This window comes from Somniosus microcephalus, chromosome 2 (assembly GCF_052327205.1).
Source record: "Somniosus microcephalus isolate GS21.2 chromosome 2, FLI_Smic_1.0, whole genome shotgun sequence".
Lineage (NCBI taxonomy): Eukaryota > Metazoa > Chordata > Chondrichthyes > Squaliformes > Somniosidae > Somniosus > Somniosus microcephalus.
The window spans coordinates 2,611,997-2,637,345 of record NC_140988.1 but is presented as its reverse complement, the minus strand read 5'-3'; the positions used below and the strand labels follow the sequence as shown (position 1 = coordinate 2,637,345).

Here is a 25,349-nt window from a genome sequence, read left to right as displayed (position 1 = left end):
CACCAGGAGTACTGTGCACAGTTTTAGTCTCCTTATCTGAGAAAGGACATACATGCCTTAGAGGCGGTGCAATGAAGGCTCACTAGATTGATTCCTGGGATGAGAGGGTTATCCGATGAGGAGAGTGTTGTGTATTTTGAATGTTGTATTTGAATTGTCCCACATAGCTTACCGTAGTTGTGATGTGCAATGCACTATAGGAAATAGAGTGCATTTAGTTGAGAAGATTCTTTGGAAAGTGTTGGCTGTTAACTGAACTCTGTCTCCTGCGTACTCTTTTAATTGTTATACAAGCAAGGTTATTAAACTCTTGAGATATAGCAAAAGTGGCGACGAGGACATCTGAACTTACGTGGCTCTGCTGTGCGGAAGAGAGTCGGGTTTTACGTGTTTAAAACTGTTATTTTTGCCGTGGACAGTTAATTAAAGAGGCTGGCTCGAGGATAAAGGAGCTTGAAATGGCGGGAAGACGAGACAGCGTATAAGGTACTAACGACTTGAGGAAGGGAGGAAAAGCAGTGAGTAAATCGGGAAGGACATTTATTCAACTGTGAAACGATCTGTGAATTGAAGCACTAAATAACTGATAGTGATTTTAGTTGAGTTCAACATTGGAAGGATCCTTAGTGAATGATAATTAAGCGCCTGAGAGAAGGAAAATGGCTGGAATTATCGGTAACATTGGACCGTTTGATGAGAATGTCGAACAATGGAGCTCATACCTAGAACGATTTGAATACTTCACACAAGCAAATGACATTGGAGGGAACAAAGTAGTACCTACATTGTTAAGTGTGATGGGACCAAAGACTTTCAATCTTTTACGTACTTTAGTGCATCCAGATAAACCAGGGACTAAACAATATAGTGAAATTGTGGAGATACTTAAAGGGCATTTTTCACCCAAACCCCTAGTCATAGCTGAGAGGTTTAGGTTCCACAGGCGTAACCAGGAAGAAGGAGAAACAGTGACCATGTTTGTAGCTGCACTAAAAAGACTATCAGAGCACTGTGAGTTTAATGACGTGCTAAATACTATAAGAGACAGGCTAGTGTGTGGTATGAGAACTGAAGCCATACAGAAGAGACTATTAACGGAGAGTAATCTGACTCTACAAAAGGCCATTGAAATCAGTATTTCCATGGAATTGGCAGCTAAGGAAGCTCAACAACAGTTGGGTGCAACAGAAAAAGTGCACAAAGTAAGAACAGAGAGCCAAGGGCCATGCTTCCGTTGTGGCAAAACGGGGCATCTTGCGTCTGCATGCTGGTGTGTGGACATGGATTGCCACAGCTGTGGTAAAAAGGGACATATTCAGCGCGCATGCAGAAATAAAAAGGATACAGAGACAACGTCAAAGACGGAAGGAAGAAAAAAACCATTCAGACAAAAGATAAAGAAGCATGTCCGCTCTGTAGAACAGGACAAAACAGAGGCAAGTGACACTTCAGAGGAGGAACTATCACTGAACGTGTTGACTGTAGCTGGGGATTCGCATGGCTACTGGGTCTCACCCTTGCTAGAGGGACAGCCTGTGCGAATGCAGATCGATACTGGGGCAGCAGTATCTCTTATGTCAGAGACAGTCTACAAAAAGACATTAAAGCACCTTCCACTTCAGCCAGCTAACATAGCGTTAAAAACATATACCGGTGAAAAAGTAACCGTGAGAGGTATCACTGAGGTCACAGTTCAGTTGAATGGACAAACTAGGAAGTTGCCACTCTACATAGTTAAAGGAGAATACCCCTCCCTACTGGGACGTTCGTGGATGGAGAGAATAAAATTAGACTGGTCATCAGTCTACATGATGTCACACAATGATCCAGGCTTACCCGCCATCTTAAAGAAACATGCAGAAGTCCTTAATGGAGAACTGGGTAGCATGAAAGATATTACTGTGAAGCTTTGTATTAAGCAGGATAGCAAACCCAAGTTCATGAAGGCACGACCTGTACCTTATGCCATCAGACCAAAAGTCGAGGCTGACTTAGAAGCCCTAGCTGAAAGCGGAGTACTAGAACCAGTCAGCGTGAGTGAATGGGCAACGCCCATCGTACCAGTGCTCAAGAAAGGGGGTGGAGTTAGGATATGTGGAGATTTTAAAGTAACTGTTAACCCTGTATTGTCAGTGGAGCAATATCCGCTTCCCCATATTGATGATTTGTTTGCGGGACTTGCTGGGGGCCAGGAGTTTAGCACAATCGACCTCTGTCAAGCCTAGACAGTTTCCTAGAAGTAAAGGGAATTAAGGGTTACGGGGAGCGGGCAGGAATTTGGACATGAGTCTAGGTTCGGATCGGTCATGGCCCTGTGGGTAGCGGAGCAGGCCCAGGGGCCGTGTAGCCTGATCCTGCTCCTATTTCGTATGTCTAATTCTGTTAGATTCAGGAGATGGTTCTGTGATAGTGGATTGGCGGTTAGGATCAGATCAGCCATGATCTTATTGAATGGCGGAGCAGGCTCGAGGGGCCGATTGGCCTACTCCTGCTCCTATTTCTTATGTTCTTATGTACCTGCAAATGCATGTGGATGAACAGTCACGAGAAATGCTGACTATTGTGACGCACAAGGGCCTATTTAGGTATCGTCGACTTCCTTTCGGAATTACATCAGCTCCAGCGCTTTTCCAACGTGCTATGGACCAGATCCTTAGTGGATTGCCTGGAGTCCAGTGCTACTTAGATGAAATCTTAATTACTGGGTGTGATGACCAAGACCATCTGCGTAACTTGGACGCAACGCTACAGAGACTGAGGGATTACGGACTCAGGGTTCGCAGGGATAAATGCGATTTTTTTCAGGCATCAGTTGAGTACCTCGGTCATGTGATCGATACCACAGACCTTCACAAGGCACCGTCCAAGACCAAGTCAACCGTGGATGCCCCAGCACCTGAAAATATCAGCTAGCTGCGTTCTTTTCTAGGGTTACTGAACTACTATGGACTGTTCATACCGAACCTACCCTCGATGCTGAGGGCCGCTGCATTGGTTGCTATGTAAAGACAAGAAGTGGGAATGGACTAACAAGTGCCAGGAGGCGTTCATGACAGCAAAGGACACGCTCCTGAAGTCAGAGGCTTTGACGCATTTTAACCCTTCATTACCAATACAGTTAGCTTGCGATGCATCGTCATATGGTGTGGGAGCAGTCATTTCTCATATCATGCCAAACGGAGAAGAGAAGCCGATAGCATTCGCATCTAGGACTTTGAACAGAGCTGAAACTAACTACGCCCAAATAGAACGAGAAGCACTGAGCATCGTTTTTGGCGTTCGCAAGTTTCACCAATATTTGTACGGGACAGTTCACCCTACTAACAGATCACCGCCCTCTCACGACCATCTTCGGGCCACATACAGGGATTCCGTCACTTGCTGCGAGCAGAATGCAAAGGTGGGCGCTGCTGTTGTCTGCACACACCTTTGACATTAGATATCGTAAGTCTGACCTGCACGGCAACGCCGACGGTCTTTCCAGGTTGTCGCTGCCTGTCACCAAGCCTATGACGCGTAGCATGGACATCTGCTATTTTAGGCAGGTGGAGAACGCGCCTGTTACTTCGACACAGGTCCGACGAAACACCAGAAACGACCCAGTGTTGTCTGCAGTGCTGGACATTATCGTCAGGGGCAAGCTTGACAGCGATGACCCAAACCTGAAACCATATCTCAAGGAGAAACGAACTGTCGGTGCAGTCTGGATGTTTGCTGTGGGGGAGGAGAGTGGTTATTCCACCATCGCTACGGAAACCAGTGTTACAGCAACTACACTCCGGACACTGCGGAATGGTTCGTATGAAAGAAATAGCGAGGAGCTACTTCTGGTGGCCGGGTATGGATGGACAGATTGAGGACAAAGCTAAAACCGGTTCCTCATGTCAGAGAGTTCGTAATGTGCCACAGCTTGCACCTCTTCACCCCTGGGACTTTCCGGAGGAAGCATGGCACCGCATTCATGTAGACTTTGCAGGTCCATTCGAGGAGAGAATGTTCCTGGTGGCTGTTGACGCGCACAGTAAGTGGCCAGAGGTTGTTATAATGAGGTCCACCACCGCTGAGAAGACCATCGAGAAGTTAGGTGAGGTGTTCAGCCGATTTGGATCTCCGATGCAACTTGTCTCAGACAACGGTCCACAGTGGGTGTCACAAAAAATGGCTACATTCCTGCAGGTGAATGGCGTACAAAATATCAGGGCTGCACCATACCACCCTGCGACCAATGGTCTAGCTGAGAGGTTTGTTCAGACCATGAAACACTCTCTAAAGGCATTGCAAGGCCAGGGAACGCTTCATCAGCACCTGAATAGTTTCCTGTTGAGTTACAGGAACACACCACATGCGACCACAAAAGCATCACCTGCCACTCTACTGCTCAAAAGAGAGCTACGAACCAACTTCGACCTGCTGAAACTGCCAAAGGTGAAAGACGTGGTACAGTATCAGCAGGACAAGCAGATCAAGCGACGTGAACAACGCTCCAAAGACAGAGTCTTCAGTCCAGGTGAACATGTGTTGGCACGGAACTACAGTGGTGGACCTAAGTGGTTTCCTGCTACTGTCATTGCACAGACTGGTCCAGTATCCTACACTGTAGAGACCCGAGGACATTGTCTGGAACAGACACACCGATCAGCTTCTACGAAGTGCAGCATCACCCACTGAACCACCAACAGCAGTTTATCTGCCATTGGGTGACGCTGTGGGTCATCCGCCTTCTACACCGAGAGGCTCACCTTCTGAGGAAGCAGCCGCTTCAGCCCCTATCTCATCAGCAAGGGAGACCTGTATACAGGCACTCCAGCCGCCTACACCTGTGTTGACGTCACCTGTGAGAGACAATGAACTGGAGAGCCAGGTTGACCGCCGGTATCCTACCAGAGAGCGGCGGGCCCCTATACGTTTGAACTTATAATTCAGAGGCTTACCCTTTATCTGGGGCAGAATAATCCCCATGGGTATAGCCATGGTTGGAGGAAGTCTACCTCACTCCCAGGTTATTGTGTTTTAAAAATGTTGTGGTTCTATTGGGACATCTAATGTAAGAGGGGAGGAGATGTTGTGTATTTTGAATGTTGTATTTGAATTGTCCCACATAGCTTACTGTAGTTGTGATGTGCAATGCACTATGGGAAATCGAGTTGAGAAGATTCTCTGGAAAGTGTTGGCTGTTAACTGAACTCGGTCTCCTGCGTACTCTTTTAATTGTTATACAAACAAGGTTATTAAACTCTTGAGATGTAACAGAGAGATCGTGTAGAATGGGCCGATACTCTCTGGAGTTTAGAAGAATGAGAGGTGATCTCATTGAAACATACAAGATTCTGAGGGGGGATTGACAGGGTAGATGGTGAGAGGTTGTTTCCCCCTGGCTGGAGAGTCTAGAACTAGGGGGGCATAGTCTGAGGATAAGGGGTCGGCCTTTTAAGACCAAGATGAGGAGGAATTTCTTCACTCAGAGGGTGGTGAATCTAGGGAATTCTTTACGTCAGAGGGCTGTGGATGCTGAATCGTTGAGTATATTCAAAGCTGAGAGCGATAGATTTTTGGACTCATGGGGAATCAAGAGATAGAAACATAGAAGATAGGAGCAGGAGTAGGCCATTCGGCCCCTCGAGCCTGCTCCGCCATTCAATGAGATCATGGCTGATCATCCAAATTCAGTACCCCGTCCCTGCCTTCTCCCCATATCCCTTGATCCCTTTAGCCTTAAGAAATATAAGAAAGATATGGGGATTGGGCAGGAAAGTGGAGTTGAGGTTGATGATCAGCCGTGATCTTATTAAATGGCGGAGCAGGCTCGAGGGGCCGTGTGGCTGACTCCTGCTCCTAATTCTTGTGCTCTTATGTAACACATGGAACTGCTGCAGTCAGTATTGATTAGAGCCCGTTCAGTGACTGGATTCCAATGAGGCTTCTGGGATGAACTGTTTACAGACAGCAAGAAACAGCATAAGAGTGTTCCGTTCCACAAGGAAATGGTTTCCAAATACTCGACACTATTTGATTCCCAGAAAGATAATAGATCCAGTGGACTTTAGTTGTGGGATGATTGCTCCCAGTGAACTCTATTTATAAATCATTGCACTTATCTGATCGGACGACCAAAGCACCAAATGCTATTACGGCATGCTTTTTTTTCCAAAGCTCGTGACTGTAACAGAATCGCTGTCTATTTTGGGAACATTTCTTAATCCTCAAGAATGTCAAAAAACACAAGGTATCCATCTCTCATGTCAAACTGACACTAAACGCTCCACATTGCTGCAACATCACAACCACATTGCAAACTGAAGGCCGTTTAGTGATGCGTGTCTTTATCATGTGTATTCATTTATGTAACAACAACAACTTGTATTTATAGAGTGCCTTTATTATAGTAAAACATCCCAAGGCACTGCACAGGAGTATTTTAAGACAAAAAAATTGACACCGATCCACATAAGAATAAATTAGGGCAGGTGACCAAAAGCTTGGTCAAAGAGGTAGGTTTTAAGGAGCGTCTTAAAGGAGGAAAGAGGCGGAGAGGTTTAGGGAGGGAATTCCAGAGCTTAGTGCCCCGGCAACAGAAGGCACGGCCGCCAAAGGCTGAGCGATTATAATCAGGGATCCTCAAGAGGGCAGAATTAGAGGAGCGCAGATATCTTGGGGGTGGGGGGGTTGTGGGGCTGAAAGAGATTGCAGTGATAGGACGGGGCGAGGCCATGGAGGGATTTGAACACAAGGATGAGAATTTTGAAATCGAGGCGTTGCTTAACCGGCAGCCAATGTAGGTCAGGGGTGATGGGTGAACGGGACTGGATGAGTAACTGGATAAGTAATAACCTGCCTGCCTGAAGAATACTTGTTTTGACGCCCAACCCCCAACTGGTGCTTCATGTTAATATGATGTTTGGCGCATATCAAATTGCAGCTTAATAGCATGATATTCTCTCTAGAATACACTGGGTTAAAGTATTTGATAAATTTTGAGTGACACTATTTTTCCAAGTGTTGCTACTAAAGTAACCAAATTTACTAAAATAATGGCGCTGCGTTATTTTAGATTTATTTAATAGAATTTACAGCACAGAAACAGGCCATTCAGCCCATCTGGTCCATACCAGTGTTTATGCTCCACACCAGCCTCCTCCCACCCTACAATTTAGCTCACCCGACCAGCATAACCTTCTATTCCTTCCTCCCTCATGTACTTAGGCTTGGGCTGCTAAGTGGCAAGTAACATTTGTGCCACACAAGTGTCAGTCAATGACCATCTCCAACAAACGAGAGTCTAACCATCGCCCCTTGACATTCAACGACATTACCATTGCCGAATCCCCCACCATCAACATCCTGGGGGTTGTGGTTATTGGAGGTCAATCATCTCAGTCCCAGGACATCGCTGCAGGAGTTCCTCATCACAGTGTCCTAGGCCCAACCATCTTCAGCTGCTTCATCAATGACCTTCCCTCCATCATAAGGTCAGAAGTGGGGATGTTCGCTGATGACTGCAGTGTTCAGTTCCATTCACAACTCCTCAGATAATGAAGCAGTCCATGCCCGCATTCAGCAAGACCTGGACAATATTCAGGCTCAGGCTGAGAAGTGGCAGGTAACATTCGCGCTGCACAAGTGCCAGGCAATGATTATCTCCAACAAAAGAGAGTCTAAACACCGCCCCTTAACATTCAACAGCATTACCACCGCCGAATCCCCCACCATCAACATCCTGGGGGTTACCATTGACCAGAAACTTAACTGGACCAGCCACATAAATACTGTGGCTACAAGAGCAGGTCAGAGGCTGGGTATTCTGCGGCGAGTGTCTCACCTCCTGACTCCCCAAAGCCTTTCCCCCAAAGCCTTTCCTCCATCTATAAGGCACAAGTCAGGAGTGTGATGGAATATTCTCCACATGCCTGGATGAGTGCAGTCGTGCTGAAGACTTGCGCTCCAGAACTAGCTGCGCCACCAGCCAACTACAACACTGGCAGCCCGCTTGACTGTCACCCCATCCACCACCTTAAACATTCACTCCCTCCACCACTGGCGTACCGTGGCTGCAGTGTGTACCATCGACAAGATGCACTGCAGCAACTTGCCAAGGCTTCTTTGACAGCACCTCCCAAACCTGCGACCTCTTCCACCTAGAAGGACATGGGCAGCAGGCGCATGGGAACACCACCACCTCCAAGTTCCCCTCCAAGTCACACACCATCCTGACTTGGAAATACGTCGCCATTCCTTCATCGTTGCTGGGTCAAAATCCTGGAACCCCCTCCCTAACAGCACAGTGGGAGCACCTTCACCACAAGGACTGCAGCGGTTCAAGGCAACAGCTCACCACCACCGTCTCAAGAGGCAATTAGGGATGGGCGATAAATGCCGGCCTTGCCAGCGATGCCCACATCCCAGAAACGAATAAAAAAAAAACTGGGAGCAAAGAAAATGGAAATAAAGGCAAAGGACCATGAAAGATTGTACATGTGCAGAGGACAGAGCCTCACTTCAGGGCATGCATGTCAGACTGTTATCTCTGTAACCTCCTACAACCCTCCGAGATCTCTGTGCTCCTCCAAATCTGGCCTCTTGTGCATCCCCGATTTTCATCATTCCACCATTGGCAGCCGAGCCTTCAGCTGCCTAGGCCCCGAGCTCTGAAATCCCCTCCCCAAATCTCTCTGCCTCTTTCTACGCCTTTAAGATGCTCTCCTTAAAACCCTTCTTTGGCCAAGCTAAGTAAATAAGGCATACAAGTCAGTTTAAACACTATAGGATAGATTTTGCTAGTTTTCACTTAATAGACAAAAGATCCTAGGAGGGGGAACTCTGCTCATCTGCTCGCCCAAATTCCTGATGGTGCAAATTCTTAACATCTACCCTCATTCCTAAAAACATTGAGCATATTATCCAGAAGGTAACGTGCTTCCTTAAATTGTAAAGTATATACGTATTCATCAACAGACCACTTCTCCCTCTTATATTTTCAGATCTTCAGAAATGTGCCTTATAGATTATATAACAGATTATATCTAGCACAGTTGCATTTAAGGAGAAGCTGGATAAACACGAGGGAGAAAGGAATAGAAGGTTATATTGATAGGGTGAGATGAGGAGGGGTGGGAGGAGGCTGGTGTGGAGCAGAAACACCGGCACGGACCAGTTGGGCCGAATGGCCTGTTTCTGTGCCGTACATTCCATGTAACAATGCTTCTACAGATTTCATTGCTTTTTTACGATTGTCAAAGTTTCCAGACAATGCTAAGTGTGTTGGAAATTAGTAGCAGTCTAAACTTATTTCATACCTAAACTGGTTGCTTACCTCAGATACTATTTCTCTAATATTATTAACATAGAGTTGCACATAGTCCTCCAAGTACCGCGTCATGTTTGATGATGGAATATGGAACCAGTTTAATGCAAGTGCAGCCTCATTTTCATTGCTTCCACTCCAGATTATGATGGACGGATGGGATTTTAGCCGCCGGACCTGAAGACAAAAAGCAAAACTTACTTAAACAAATGTAGTTAAAGACACTTGTGGAGACTCACATCCAACAGAATTACAGGGCTGCAAATGCAGCAGATACAAAGAAGTGACTGTGTGGAGAGATGGCCAACAGCATCATTTAACAAACTGGAAGATCCACTCTTGGTGCTTTTGGGCATTTAGCTGGAAGGCAGGGCAGGGTCCCTGCAGAGGGTTGAAGAGATTATTGGATCTCATGTTAGAGAAGAACGTCGCAATGTATAGACATAGAAACATAGAAAAATAGGAGCAGGAGTTGGCCATTCGGCCCTTCGAGCCTGCTCCGCCATTCAATATGATCATGGCTGATCCTCTATCTCAATACCATATTCCCGCTCTCTCCCCATACCCCTTGATGCCTTTTGTGCCTAGAAATCTATCTATGAGCAGAATAGTCAAATGCCATCATGGTTGCAATAATGGACAAAACCATTATTGGAGATACGTGGTCTTTAGAAAGATGGCCTTCACTTGACAATTTCCAAAGTAACACAAACTTTAGCCTGAGTATAAAAATATAAGAATTAGGAGCAGGATTCGGCCCCTCGAGTCTGCTCCGCCATTCAATAAGATCATGGCTGATCTTCGACCTCAACTCCACTTTCCCGCCCGATCCCCATATCCCTTGGTTCCCCTAGAGTCGAAAAATCTATTGATCTCAGCCTTGAATATACTCAATGATTCAGCATCCACAGACCTTTGGGCAGAGAATTCCAAAAATTCACAACCCTCTGAGTGAAGAAATTCCTCCTCATCTCAGTCTAAAATGGCCGACCCCTTATCCTGAGACTGTGACCCCTGGTTCTAGACTCTCCAGCCAGGGGAAACAACCTCTCAGCATCTACCCTGTCAATCCCCCTCAGAATCTTACATGTTTCAATGAGATCACCTATAAGAACATTTTAATGATCTATGTACATGGACCCCCATGTCTCTTCATGTTCATGAAGAATGTAAGATTGGCGTATGTGTTTAATCTGACCCAAGGGCAAAGGTTTTGGGGAAACAAATTATACCAACAAGGTGGAAAGAAGCTGTATTTAGAATTGGCATAACAAGCAAACTGTTCTAGGACACGGAATGTAAAGGGGACAGATAGAACCAAGAACTACAATAGAAAGAATTAGAAATACTTTAAAATAAAAGGGGGAGAAGAAATGGGCCAAAGCTTCTGCCCCTGCCGACCATCCTGTGATCCCTGTTGGTGGGGTTGGATGAGAGTACAGGGTGGGGCCAAGCTGCGATGGCCTACAGTCCAAGTGCCTGCTGGCATTTACTGAACAATGGCTGATGTTGGACCAGAGGGCTGCGAACAGCCATGGAAATGTACCCAGACTGCCTTCAAGAGACGATGGTGAGGGAGCTGATAGTGATATAAAATTAAAATACTATTGACACTTGGCAGAGAAAACCAAGATCATAGAGAATCATAGAATGGTTACAGCACAGGAGGAGGCCATTCGGCCCGTCGAGCCTGTGCCGGCTCTCTGCAAGAACACTTCAGCTAGTCTCACTCCCCCGCCCTTTCCCCGTAGCCCTGCAAATTTTTTCCCTTCAGGTACTTCTCCAATTCCCTTTTGAAAGCTACAATTAAATCTGCCTCCACCACCCTAACCACATTCTAACCACTCGCTGCGTAAAAAAGTTTTTCCTCATGTCACCTTTGGTTCTTCTGCCAATCACCTTAAATCTGTGTCCTCTGGTTCTCGACCCTTCCACCAATGGGAACAGTTTCTCTCCATCTACTCTGTCTAGACTCCTCTGTCAGCTGTGGCTCAGTGGGCAGCACACTCGCCTCTGAGTCAGAAGGTTGTGGGTTCAAGTCCCACTCCAGGGACTTGAGCACATAAAGCGAGGCTGACACTCCAGTGCAGTGCTGAGGGAGTGCTGCACTGTCGGGGGTGCCGTCTTTCAGATGAGACGTTAAACCGAGGCCCCGTCTGCTCTCTCAGGTGGACGAAAAGATCCCATGGCACCATTTCAAAGAAGAGCAGGGGAGTTCTCCCCGGTGTCCTGGGGCCAATATTTATCCTTCAACCAACATCACTAAAACAGATTATCTAGTCATTATCACATTGCTGTTTGTGGGAGCTCGCTGTGCGCAAATTGTCTGCCGCGTTTCCTACATTACAACAGTGACTCCATTTCAAAATGTACTTCATTGACTGTAAAGCGCTTTGAGACGTCCGGTGGTCGTGAAAGGCGCTATATAAATGCAAGTCTTTCTTTGTTTTCTTTCTTTCTCATGATTATAAACTGTTGTAACATAGCAGGTCAACAATTCAGAGCAGATGGACCAAGAGATAGCATCAGTAAAGCTGGAAACCTGAACAGTACTAAAACACTGTCTGTACTGCCACATGCCACTATAAATTAATATTTAAAATCCAAGAATCACATGATAAAGCACAGTAATACGCTTTGCAGCTGTTGTTGCAGCACATATACTCCTTTAACATTATGGATAATCGTGGGTGTGTTCCCCAAGATTGACACTCCATGATTTCCAGATATTCGCTTCCTGCAGGAGAGGCTCTGTACTAGGGGTGCGCATTCATAAAATGCACCAGTTAAGTCTATTTTATCCCTTCAGTTGGCAGAGCACGTCAGTTGTTTAGACATTGAATTTTCTTGGCAACATACATAGCACAAACATAACATTACAGAGGGCTTTTAACATAGAAAATCTCCCACAGCATTTCACCGAGGCATAATAAAAATAACTGGATGCCAAGCCAAATAATGAGATTAGGAAGGGGGGGGGGCAAAAGCTAAGTCAGAGGTGGGTTGTAAGGACGTCTTAAAAGGAGAGGCGGAGAGATTTAAACATAGAAACATAGAAGATAGGAGCAGGAGTCGGCCATTCGGCCCCTCGAGCCTGCTCCGCCATTCAATGAGATCATGGCTGATCATCCAAATTCAGTACCCTGTCCCTGCTTTCTCCCCATACCCCTTGATCCCTTTAGCCTTAAGAAATATATCCAACTCTTTCTTGAATATATTTAATGAACTGGCCTCCACTGCCTTCTGTGGCAGAGAATTCCACAGGTTCACCACTCTCTGGGTGAAGAAATTCCTCCTCATTTCAGTCCTAAATGGCTTACCCCTTATCCTTAGACTGTGACCCCTGGTTCTGGACTCCCCCGCCATCGGGAACATCCTTCCTGCATCTAGTCTGTCTAGTCCTGTTAGAATTTTACAAGTTTCAATGAGATCCCCTCTCATTCTTCTAAACTCCAGTGAATATAAGCCTAGAGTTTAGGGAGGAAATTTCAGAATGTGGGGACAAAAAAAAGGGACACAGCCGTCATTGGTGGGACAAAGGGAGAGGGCAATGCTGCACAGCCCGGAGTCGGAGGCACAGAGAGTTTGAGGGGACAGAATAATGACAATTTTAAGTGGGCGAATACGAGCTAATGTGGGTCAGTGAGGATGAGGCGATGGGTGAGTAGGACTTGGTGTGGGATGGGGTACGGGCAGCAGGTACTGGATGAACGAAAGTTTACAGAAGGTGGAAGATGAGAGGCCAGTCAGGAGAGCTTTGGAATAACAGGCTGGAGGTGAAAAAGGCAGGAATGAGGATTTCAGTAACAGATGGGCTGAGGTGGATCAGAGGTGAGCGACTTCAGAGAGGTGAAATTGGCGGTCTTTGTGATGGAGAGGATACAGGGTCAGAAGCTCAGCGTGAGGTCGAAAAGGATGTTAAGATTGTGAACAGTCCGGTTCAGCCTGAGACAGAAGGCAGGGAGCAGGGTGGAGTAGGTAATAAGGGTAAGGAGTTCGTGGCGATTTTAGTGGAAGCAAGTTGCAGCTCCTCTAAGACTGGATGTCTGACCAGCATCTGACAGCTCACAGGTAGTGCAAGGGCAAAGAAAGCCAGTGAAGGGGTAGAGCTGGGCGTCATTGGACCCCGTGTCTGCAGAGGACATCACAACGGGGCAGCAAATAGAGAGGGGGGGGGGGGCGAAGGATGGACCTTTGGGGACTCTGGAGGTGACGGTGCGGGGGTAGGGAAGGGAGCCATTGCCCGAGATGCTCTTACTACGATCAGATGGGTGAGAGTGAATACAATGAAGATAGTCCTACTGAGCTACACAACAGAGAGGCGTTGGAAAGGATGGTGTCATCAACCAGGTCGAAGTCTGCAGAGCGGTTGAGGAAGGATAATGCGTCACAGTTAGAGAGAATGTCGTTCGTGACTTTGTTAGGCCCGTTTCAGATGTTAAGGGAAGGGCAGAAACCTGATTAGGGGCATCCAACAGGAAGCTGCAGAAGAGATGGGCACAGATCTGGGAGGAAAGACCACATTCAAGGGCTCTGCCCAACTGCACACACAGAATAAGGATAATGTAACATGGCAGGTTCTATTCTGACCGTCAGTGAAGTGAAAAACAGGTCTACAGGCCAGGTATAAAGTGACTTCACTGGGAAAAGTAAGTTTCGCAGGCTTTTCGGTAGAATAGGCCTTTAGATTCAAAGTTGTTATTGTCAGCAGTTTGCGCAACTGTCTTTGTACACCCAAGTCAGGAGACATTTCGGCCCCAATTTTGCGGTTGTATCGACGGCCAACCTGTCAGCATTCGCCGTCATTACCCTGTGAAACTGACAGCAATTTCTGGCGTCTGCAATGCGCAGTTAAACGCGGAAATCCACAAGTTGCTGTCAGTGATTCCCTGCTCCTCCACAGGAGCAGGAAATCTTTTTGAAATCACTGAACTGACGAGAACTTCCCTTTTTACTCTGTAATATCACTGTTAAAGAAAATCCGAAAAAGCTATGCCTTGCTCAATGAGGTGTAACTGGCTTTATAATAGCTTACTGAGTCATAATTACTGCTGAACAACCTCTCTGGCCCTGAAAAATGAATTTTATATTTATGGAATGTAAAATTTTTACATGATGCTAAAAATTCCATATTTTTTTAATATAATTTTTTTTAAAGTTTATGATATTTCAGCTTCTACCTTAATCCCATGTGTATGTCCCAATTTTTATTTCGCTGTCTGTAAAATTTATAAAAAGTGAAGGATAATCAGTGCATTTTACTTCCTGGTTTGCTGTCCGTGAGAATTTTCAATGCGATTGGCTGCTTAGCCTGCTTGATGACATCACTGTTTCTGGATGCTAGAGATCCCCTGGACTTGGCGTCGGAATCAAATTAACGTTGGGAAAGGTGAAAGCGACGGCGGAGATTGCAAGATCTTTGTGGGCAGCTTTCTTCGAGGTCAGCGGCGAGCGAAGAGCGGCGTCACTTCACTGCTGACTGCAAAATCCAGGCCTTCATCTACTGTGGTTATCTTATGTTTATGGATCATAGCATGGGAACCATGCGGGAGTTGTTAGGAGGCTGCTTGGGGAAACATTGAAATCTAGTTCCTACAATATAATGAGTGATTTAATGTATACAAGGCAGGCAGTAAAGAATAGAACATTAAAACGTTCTCAGAGTGGAACTGGACCGCTCAAGTGTTACCACAAGGCCATTCGAGATCGATCACCTCAAAACCTTGTAGATGTTAGCAGGTAGCATCTCTCTTATTTTACAATGTTGTAAGTATAGCCTTTGTATTTTAATTCCTTTACTTCTCATATTGTAGATTCTTTTAGAACTGTAATAAAACAGGTTCCCTCTAGTCTTTGAGTACCAAAGAACATAGGAATTAGGAGCAGGAGTCGGCCATTCGGCCCCTTGAGCCTGCTTCTCCATTCGGCCCCTTGAGCCTGCTCCACCATTCGGCCCCTTGAGCCTGCTCCACCATTCGGCCCCCCGAGCCTGCTTCTCCATTCGGCCCCCCGAGCCTGCTCCACCATTCGGCCCCCCGAGCCTGCTCCACCATTCGGCCCCTCGAGCCTGCTCCACCATTCGGCCCCCCGAGCCTGCTCCACCATTCGGCCCCTCGAGCCTGCTCCACCATTCGGCCCCCCGAGCCTGCTCCACCATTCGGCCCCCTGAGCCTGCTCCACCATTCGGCCCCCCGAGCCTGCTCCACCATTCGGCCCCCCGAGCCTGCTCCACCATTCGGCCCCCTGAGCCTGCTCCACCATTCGGCCCCCCGAGCCTGCTCCACCATTCGGCCCCCCGAGCCTGCTCCACCATTCGGCCCCTCGAGCCTGCTCCACCATTCGGCCCCCCGAGCCTGCTCCACCATTCGGCCCCTCGAGCCTGCTCCACCATTCGGCCCCCTGAGCCTGCTCCACCATTTGGCCCCTCGAGCCTGCTCCACCATTCGGCCCCTCGAGCCTGCTCCACCATTCGGCCCCCCGAGCCTGCTCCACCATTCGGCCCCTCGAGCCTGCTCCACCATTCGGCCCCTCGAGCCTGCTCCACCATTCGGCCCCCCGAGCCTGCTCCACCATTCGGCCCCCCGAGCCTGCTCCACCATTCGGCCCCTCGAGCCTGCTCCACCATTCGGCCCCTCGAGCCTGCTCCACCATTCGGCCCCTCGAGCCTGCTCCACCATTCAATAAGATCATGGCTGAACTTCTACCTCAACTCCACTTTCCTGCCCGATCCCCATATCCCTCAATTCCCCTAGGGTCCAAAAATCTATCGATCTCAGTCTTGAATATACTCAACGACTGAACATCCACAGCCCTCTGGGGCAGATCGAATCCAATATAAATTATTCACATTTACAACTGCTACTTCAATCAACAGTGACAGAGAGAGAGAAAACTTGCATCGACAAAGTGTCTTTGCCATCCTCAGCACGTCCCTAAAGAACTTTACAGCCAACTGATTATTAAATCGTAGTCACTGTTATTATGCTGGATTATATGGCAGCCAATTTGCACACAGCAAGATGTCACAAGCAGCAAATGAATGAATAGCCAGATAATCTATTTTGGTGATCTTGACTGAGGGTAGAACGTTGGCCAGGTTACCGGGAGAACTTCCTTCTCTTCCTCAATGGTGCCCTGTGAAGATCGACTAGTACAATGTCATTTTTTTCCCTACCTCTAATGGTAAATTTGAAGTGTTTATTTTAGTTTACCAAAGAAGTGACCTTAAACTTAGGTGACAGTAACAGGGCTTCACTTCACATGCTGTGCGTCTCAGAAAAATCCAGAAGGGACGGAGAAACTTGCAAAATGCTCAACTGCAAAAATACACAAAAAATGTGTAGAAAAAATGTGATAATGCATGAACTAGCAATGAAACAGGTCACCATGTAATAATAAATGGAATCCAAGAGGATTGTAGACGTTAGAAGAGGACCATCGATTAGCCTGCCAGCCAGGCGCACATTTTGGGAAATCACGCTCCCCAATGGCAGTCTATACTCTGAAAATCAGCCCCTGTTATAAACGTTACACCATCATGTACTGGTTTTTAATCGAAGCTCTGTAACTATAGTGGAGTCATTAATACATTGGGGTATCGTAGCAAGATCTTATGGCCCCATGGAATTTATTGTATTATCAAAATTAGAGTTAAAAAGTAGCTAAAGATGTTAAAATAATTTATGGGTTCCGGCCATGTTCGCACATTACTTAAACTTCACCCTTGTCTCGAATTGTTTTGATTTCTGTGCCCCTGGATTAAGAACATAAGAATAAGGAGCAGGAGTCGGCCATACGGCCCCTCGAGCCTGCTCCGCCATTCACTAAGATCACGGCTGATCTTCGACCTCAACTCCACTTTCCCACCCAATCCCCATATCCCGATTCCCCTAGAGGGTTACTTCCTTCGACCTGTCCATCACTATATCTGTTGCATGGTAAAGCTGCTTTCACTTTGCTCTGTGAACATTACACAGATTAGTAAAACCAAGAAGTACATTAAGATCATCACGTGCTTTTAAAACTGATTAAATTAGAACTGTAATGGAATTTTTTAATCTGAACTTGAATCCACTTACCTGATGAGTGATTTCTGCCTTTACTGAATTGACAAAGTTTTGATCGGTCGGGTACAGCGCACATGCAAACATGAAATCTTGCCAAATCTGAATAACGAGGACACAAAAGAAGATATTTCATTATTAAATAGCAGCCTACTGGTAAGGGCTGATCTTTATTATCTTGTGGTCAAGCACAGCTCTGGTAATGCATTGCAGTAACACAATTCTGTCACTGAATCAGCAAACCTCAGCCACCTTGCTTTTTGCTTATTCATTTATGGGATGTGGGCATCGCGGGCAAAGCCAACATTTATTGCCCATCCCTAGTTGCCCTTGAGAAGGTGGCGGTGAGCCGCCTTCTTGAACCGCTGCAGTCCGTGTGGTGAAGGTGCTCCCACAGTGCTGTTAGGGAGGGAGTTCCAGGATTTTGACCCAGCGACGATGAAGGATCTGCAATATATTTCCAAGTCAGGAGGATGGTGTGTGACTTGGAGGTGGTGGTGTTCCCATGCGCCTGCTGTCCTTGTCCTTCCAGGTGGTCGAGGTCGCGGGTTTGGGAGGACAGCAGTGGGAGCATTATGTGACGGTTAGGTAATAGGCAAGTACAAAACACCGATTAATAGTTCACTAGTGAGGAGCATCGATACTTATTTTGGGTTCAAAACATTCCAAATAAAAGTGAGTGTGTGGGGTAGAAGGACAGGAGCTCAATATGTGGATCATAAGCTTCCATTAAAGAACAAGGAAGGCCATGTCAAAGGCAATTAATCAATCTTCATACACAGTAGAAAATTGTCCCAAAGTTCCAAAATAGAAATGAGTGATTTGTAATCTGATTTTATAGCCTGCCTTATGAATGTATCCTCTTGAGAACAGAAAAACTTTATTTAGGTAGTATCTGATGTCCCTCAGGAATTTCTCAAAGGACTGCACATGAATTACTTTGAAGTGCAGAGACTCTTATGACAGTAGCCGTTGTGTGCACAGCAAGATCCCACAAGCACTAATAAGATGAGTGACTGGTTAATTTATTCTTGGTGATGTTGGTTCAGGGAGAAATGTTGGCCGGAACACTGGGAGAACTTCCACTGCTCTTCCTCAAATAATGATCCACAGAAACTTACAGCACAGGAGGAGGCCATTCGGCCTGTCATGCCTGTGATGGCTCTTTGACATGGCAGGGTATATTTTAATACCTTCCTGAACCACCTGAAGAATCAGACTGGATCTCATTTGAAGAGGAACATGTCTGAGATGCAGTGCTCCCTCGGTATTGCACTGGCGTATGAGCCTAGATTTTGTGCTCAAGTCTTGAAGTGGAGCTTAAACCCACAACCTACAAACTCAGAGGGAGAATGCTGACAATTGAGCAAGGCTGGCAAAACAGTCCTATAAAGGAAGATACAAGAACATAAGAATTAGGAGCAGGAGTCGGCCATTCGGCCCCTCGAGCCTGCTCCGCCATTCAATGAGATCATGGCTGATCTTCGACCTCAACTCCACTTTCCCGCCCGATCTCCATATCCCTTGATTCCCCTTGAGTCCAAAAATCTATCGATCTCAGTCTTGAATATGCTCAACGACTCAGCATCCACAGCCCTCTGGGGTAGAGAATTCCAAAGATTCACAGTCCTCAGTGAAGAAATCCCTCCTCATCTCAGTCCTAAATGGCCAACTCCTTATCCTGAGACCGTGACCCCCTGGTTCCAGACACTCCAGCCAGGGGGAAACATCCTCCCTGCATCCACCCTGTCAAGCCCTCTAAGAATTTTGTGTGTTTCAATGAGACATAAGACGTAGGACGTAGGAGCAGGAGTAGATCATTTGGCCCCTCGAGTCTGCTCCGCCATTCAGTAAGATCATGGCTGATCTGATCTTGGCCTCAACTCCACTTCCCTGCCGCTCCCCATAACCCTCGACTCCCTTACCTTTCAAAATCTGTCTATCTCCACCTTAAATATATTCAATGACCCAGCCTCCGCAGCTCTCTGGGGAAGAGAATTCCAAAGATTCATGACCCTCTGAGAGAAGAAATTCCTCCTCATTTCCGATTTAAAAGGATGCCCCCTTATTCTGAAATTATGCCAGTGCTTGATAAACCTGAGTGAGTTCTTTGAGGAGATGAGAGTTATGGTGAATGGAGGAAATGTAGTGGGTAGGATGTACATGAACTTTCAGAAAGCCCCTGAAAAGCTCCCATTCGGGACACTATAGTAGAAGATTTAAGGGGTATGGCATTAGCAGAAGGTAAAAGGGTAGTTAATTGGATTAAAAACGGGTTGGGAGGGAGCAAACAGAGAGTTGGAGTTAAGGGCAGTTTCTCAATGTTTAGAAGTGGGTAGCGATGTCCCACCAGGGTCTGCTCTGGGACTGCTGCTGTACACTGTGTACAGCAATGGTTTGGATGCAAGGCTATAAGGACTGGGTGCCCAAGTTTGCAAATGATATTAACATAGGAGGCAGAGTAAATCATTCTGAGGGCCAAATGAAGCTCTATGGGGATATTGATAAGATGATGGAAAGGGCAAAAAGTGGCCGATGGAATTTTATCAGTGAGTGCGAGTTGGAACATTTTGGTAAAATAAAAGTAAGATACTTTGAATGAGGGAAGGTTCAGGCTCACAAGAATTGAAAATTCCCTCAAGTGAATAAGAAAAGCTAATGGAATACTGAGTTTTATGGCAAGTATAGAATATAAAAGTCAAGATGTAATGGTGAATCTCTTGGTAAGGCTGCAATTGGGGTACTGCATGAGAAAATACAAATGCAAAGAAAGACTTGCAAAATTGGTGCTGCTTTTCTTAGATCATGCTTTGGAGCGGGTACAGAATAGATTTACTAGAATGGTTCCAGGGATGAGGGGATAGAGTTACGTGGATAGACTGGAGAAGCTGGGGTTGTTCTCTTTGGAGCAGAGAAGGCTAAGAGGAGATTTGATGGAGGCGTTTAGAATCATGACGGGTTTAGAGAGAGTAAATAAAGAGAAACTGTTTCCAGTGGCAGAAGGGTCGATAACCAGAGGACACAGATTGAAGGTGATTGGCAAAAGAACCAGTGGCGACATGAGGAAAAACTTTTTTACGCAATGAGTGGTCATGATTTGGAATGCACTGCCTGATCGGGCGGTGGATACAGACTCAATAGTAGCCTTCAAAAGGGAATTAGATAAATACTTGGAGGAGAAAAAATTGCGGGGATCTGGGGAAAGAGCGGGGGAGTGGGACTGACTGGATTGCTCTTCGAAAGAGCCGGCACGGACTCGATGGGCTGAATGGCCTCTTTCTGTGCTGTTCTATAAACAATTATATAAAATATACTATTTTATGACCAACGGAGATTAGATGGCAATTTGACAGAGCTGTTTAAAATTATGAAGGGGTGGGATAGGGTCGATAGAAACAGACGGCTTCTGGTGGTTGAGGGGTCTGGAACAAGGGGACATTTAAGTTAAAATTCAGGACCAAGGTAAGAAGCTTCTTTTTTTTTTTTTTTAAAACAGAGTTGTGAGACACTATCGGAGTTTGTGATTGAAGCAGAGACGAGGTCAGCATTTAAGATTAAGGTGGTTGGAGGAAAGTGGGATTAAGGGATATGGGGATAAAGCGGACACACGGAGTGACTACTGTTGCTCGTGTGGAGAACAAGCACCAACACCACACTGGTTGGGCTAAACTCTTCTATGTTGTAATATTCAGCAAAAGTGACAGGACTGGTCCACATTGCTGCCTTACAGATCAAGTTTAACTCAAGTTCTGATGCCGTCATTGTTCTGGTAGAATGAGACTTCACACTGAGAAGCTCTCAAACCAGGGTGGGTCGAGAACTGCCTAAATTATTTTAAGGTAAGTGGCAAAAGCGCCAGAGGGAGGATGACCAACGTTCCCTTTCATTTTTTTAATTTAGGTGCACGGCCACTTTAACAGGCTGCGCCGCCACGGTTTTTCCACTCAAAAGCCAGTGACCGGCCTACGCGGGAGCTCCAGACCGCTGCCCGGCTGTGCAACCTACCGGAAACGCTGGAGATGAGGAGAATTTTTCTAACGCAGGGAGTTGTTGTGATCTGGAACGCGCTGCCTGAAAGGACGGTGGAAGCAGATTCAATAGTAGCTTTCAAAATGGAATCGGATAAATACTTGAAAAGGAGAAATGTGCAGGGCTCTGGGGAAAGAGCAGGGGGGAGTGGGACTAATTGGAGAGCTCGTTCAAAGAGCCGGCACAGGCACGATGGGCCGAATGGCCTCCTTCTGTGGCTGTATGATTCTCGTGAGCTGCTGCCTGAAGATTGTTGAAAGGATTTTCTGAGGATCTTGGTCCTTCATGCATATAAAACAAAACCCATCAAGCTTTCTGCTTTTTAATTTCTTACCATAATCCCCAATTCATCGCACAGATTATAAAATTCATCTTGTTCGTACACTCCTCCGCCCCAGACCCTTAATGCATTCATATTGGCATCAACCGTTGACTGCAGCAAGTTTTGCAATCTGTTAATGACACAAGCAAGAAAGTATTAACAAGTGGTAACGAACTGTAAATAGAACTCTGGAGCAAATCTAAGGAGCAACACTCAGCCCTAAACTGTACATTATCAGCTGTTGTGAATAATTCTGCGACTTTAGATCTCCGCGTGATCTAATGTTCCTGCCTGTTCAGTAAAGCCTCAGCATCAAGCACAATGATGCTCTAACAGTAGACTTTCCAAGAGCTAGAATCAGAGGTTTACGGCACAGAAGGGGGCCATTCGGCCCATCTTGTCTGTGCCAGCCAACAAAGAGCTCTCCAGCCTAATCCCACGTTCCAGCTCTTGGTCCGTCGCCCTGTAGGTTACGGCACTTCAAGTGTATAACCAAGTACTTCTTAAATGTGATGAGGGTTTCTGCCTCTCCCACCCTTTCAGGCAGTGAGTTCCAGACCCCCACCACCCTCTGGGTGAAGAAAGTTCTCCTCAACTCCCCTCTAAACCTCCCACCAATTACTTTAAATCTATTCCCCCTGGTTATTGACCTCTCCGCTAAGGGGAAATAGGTCCTTCCTATCCACTCTATCTAGGCCCCTCATAATTTTATACACCTCAATAAGGTCTCCCCTCAGCCTCCTCCGTTCCAAAGAAAACAACCCCAGCCTCTCCAATCTTTCCTCATAGCTAAAATTCCCCAGCCCAGGCAACAACCTCGTAAATCTCCTGTGTACCCTCTCTCGTGCAATCACATCTTTCCTGTAATGTGGTGACCAGAACTGTACGCAGTACTATAGTTGGTGGGGAAGTGCCTCATCTGCAGCAAACACACATCGGAATGTCACGGGCCGCACTCCTGCGATTTTCCAATACGCACACAAGATAGGAGAGAGGTACTCAGAAAATCTACGCTTGGATAACATCTCGACCATACACTTATTAGTTTATCAGCTGATCCATGCCTAACTTTAATCATGTTTCTTGCTGAATTATACAACCAAAGAGACTTCCTCATTTTCAGCATTCAGAACAAACTATGGAACTTAACACTTACACGCTTAAGCCTAATAATTTAGCACAGATCCAAATAGGTTGTCAGACTTCACATTAAAATAGTGATCTTATTTTATTTAAAGATGGCATCCAACACTGGTTTAATATGCAGTGCGAGAATCAACAAACAGTGAATAGTTTGGGGATTTGAAGCTGGCAGTGAGCAATCTTGTTCATAGCAAGTCTGACAATAGAGACAACCTTTGAAAGGTCAGTCTTTGCAGAAGGGCTTTTCTACAAAGATCGCCCTTTGAAAGTCTCTGGAAATTGCTGTTTGAACGAGCTTCTACTTGTGTACAAGAATTTCAGGCTTGTAAATCGGTATTTCACGAAGTTATATCCGAAGTTTAAAAACTTCCATACAACTGAAACTCAAAGTTAGGAAGTCGATACAAAGCAGATTCTGACTACAGCTGCTCTTCCTTTTTTAAACTATCAACAACTTCAGTATTTTCACTGTCTGTATTGTACATCCGAATATCCCACGGATATTTTCAAATACAGGCCGATCAGATCAGAACTACACCCTGTTCCGAAAACGAAACTGATGTAATTATACACCTCCATCCCCCACCAGGATGGCCTGAGGGCGCTCCGCTTCTTCCTTGAACAGAGGCCCGACCAGTCCCCATCCACCACCACCCTCCTCCGCCTGGCTGAACTTGTTCTCACATTGAACAACTTCTCCTTTGACTCCACTCATTTCCTCCAAATCAAAGGTGTTGCTATGGGAACCCGTGTGGGTCCTAGCTATGCCTGCCTTTTCGTGGGCTATGTGGAACACTCTTTGTTCCAGTCCTACTCGGGTCCCTCCCTCACCTCTTTTTCCGATACACTGATGACTGTATCGGTGCCGTTTCCTGCTCTCGCCCTGAACTAGAAAATTTCATTCACTTTGCTTCCAATTTCCACCCTTCCCTCACTTCACATGGTCCATCTCCAACTCTTCCCTTCCCTTCCTCAACTTCTGTCTCCATTTCTGGGGATAGGCTATTGACAAACATTCACTACCGTCTTGTTTTGCACACTTTGTACAAAAATAATAAATTGCAGGACAACGGAGTATTACAGTTTAAACTCTTTTATGAAGCATCAGGTCTGTGAACTTACTCATACAGCACCGTGTGGACAAGATGGAGTTAGGACCCCTTACAGATGCCTGCAGGCCAATGACAACTCAGCATGTGATCACACATGAATATAATAGGTATTCCTTACAGATGCCTGCAGGCCAATGATAATTCAATATGCAAATGTTACATCCCCTTTCTTTTAAAAGAAAAATGTTATGCATTACTTTTAAACCTTTCTTCTACATAATGTTCTCAGTAGCATAAACATATAAGTAAACTCAGCATTTAACTCGCACTGAAAACATCTCAACGTTTCAATAACGATGTACAGTTTTTTTTTAGGGCAGCGATTCGCCTACACCCTTTGACAGTTCACAAGTCAAGGATAACTCTAGGCTTGACCTCTCATCCCGACCTTGTGTGGTATGGAACTGAGCATGCTCCTGAATCGGCCAATAAATCAGGTTCAGGTTTAGGTTCAGGTAGGTATGATGTGTTTTGTGTATTGCTCTGTTCATCACACTCTGTTGAACTGATCCTCTCGTCAGAATAACGGTGTTGCTCCTTGGTGTTCAGGAGGTGCCTGCGACTGTGGTGGTACACCTGTCCTTCTGGGGTGCGGACGTGATACGATCGCTCAGTGTCAGCTGGCTGGATGACGACTGCTGGCTTCCAGTAGTCATGCTCCTGGATTCTGACGGATTCTCCATTGTGCAGCGGCGGCAGTAGTCTAGCTGACCTGTCATAGTATCTCTTTTGGTGTTGCTGTCTCCGTACATGTTTTGCATGCACTTGCTTGCAGCTGACGACCTCTGGCTGCAGCTGCTGGTTGGTGCTTGGAAGGATTGAGCGAAGTCTGCGGCTCATCAACAGCTGTGCTGGTGACTTGAAGTTGTCAACCGGAGTGTTGCGGTACTCAAGGAGACTGATGTAGGGGTCCTTTTGTCCGCTTTGGCTTTGTCCATGAGTGTTTTTGCAATCTGGACAGTTTTTTCAGCAAGGCCATTACTTTGAGGGTAATGTGGGCTTGATGTGACATGTGTGAAATCCCATGCCTTGGCAAACGACTCGAACTCTTTTGATTTGTATTGGGGGCCATTGTCGGAGACTAAAGTCGCTACCATGCCATGCCTGGCAAAGGCTGCCTTTAGCTTGTGGGTCACAGCTGCAGATGTGGTGCTGTGAAGCTTGTTCAGTTCAAAAAATCTGCTGTAGTAATCAACAGTCACTATGTAGTCCTCGTTGTTCCATGTGAACAGATCCGTTGCCGTGACCTGCCAGGGCCTGTCTGGGATACGGTGAGGTATCATGGGCTCTTTGACATTTGATGGGCGGCGTTCTAGACAAATGGAACATTTTCCGACAATGTCCTCAATGTGTTTGCACATTCCGGGCCAAAACATAATGTC

General features: G+C 46.3%; 1 protein-coding gene across 1 annotated transcript in view; it reads right to left on the bottom strand.

Annotated features, from left to right (window-relative positions):
- The window catches only part of manba (mannosidase, beta A, lysosomal), a 99,607-nt gene that overhangs the window by 48,543 nt on the left and 25,715 nt on the right, over nucleotides 1–25,349 (bottom strand). The window contains exons 5-7 of the mRNA XM_086004996.1: nucleotides 21,725–21,842; nucleotides 17,377–17,463; nucleotides 9,308–9,475 (exon numbers count right to left, since the gene is read on the bottom strand). Of these exons, the coding sequence (XP_085861122.1) occupies nucleotides 9,308–9,475; nucleotides 17,377–17,463; nucleotides 21,725–21,842 (373 nt within the window). The remainder of the gene's footprint in view (nucleotides 1–9,307; nucleotides 9,476–17,376; nucleotides 17,464–21,724; nucleotides 21,843–25,349) is intronic.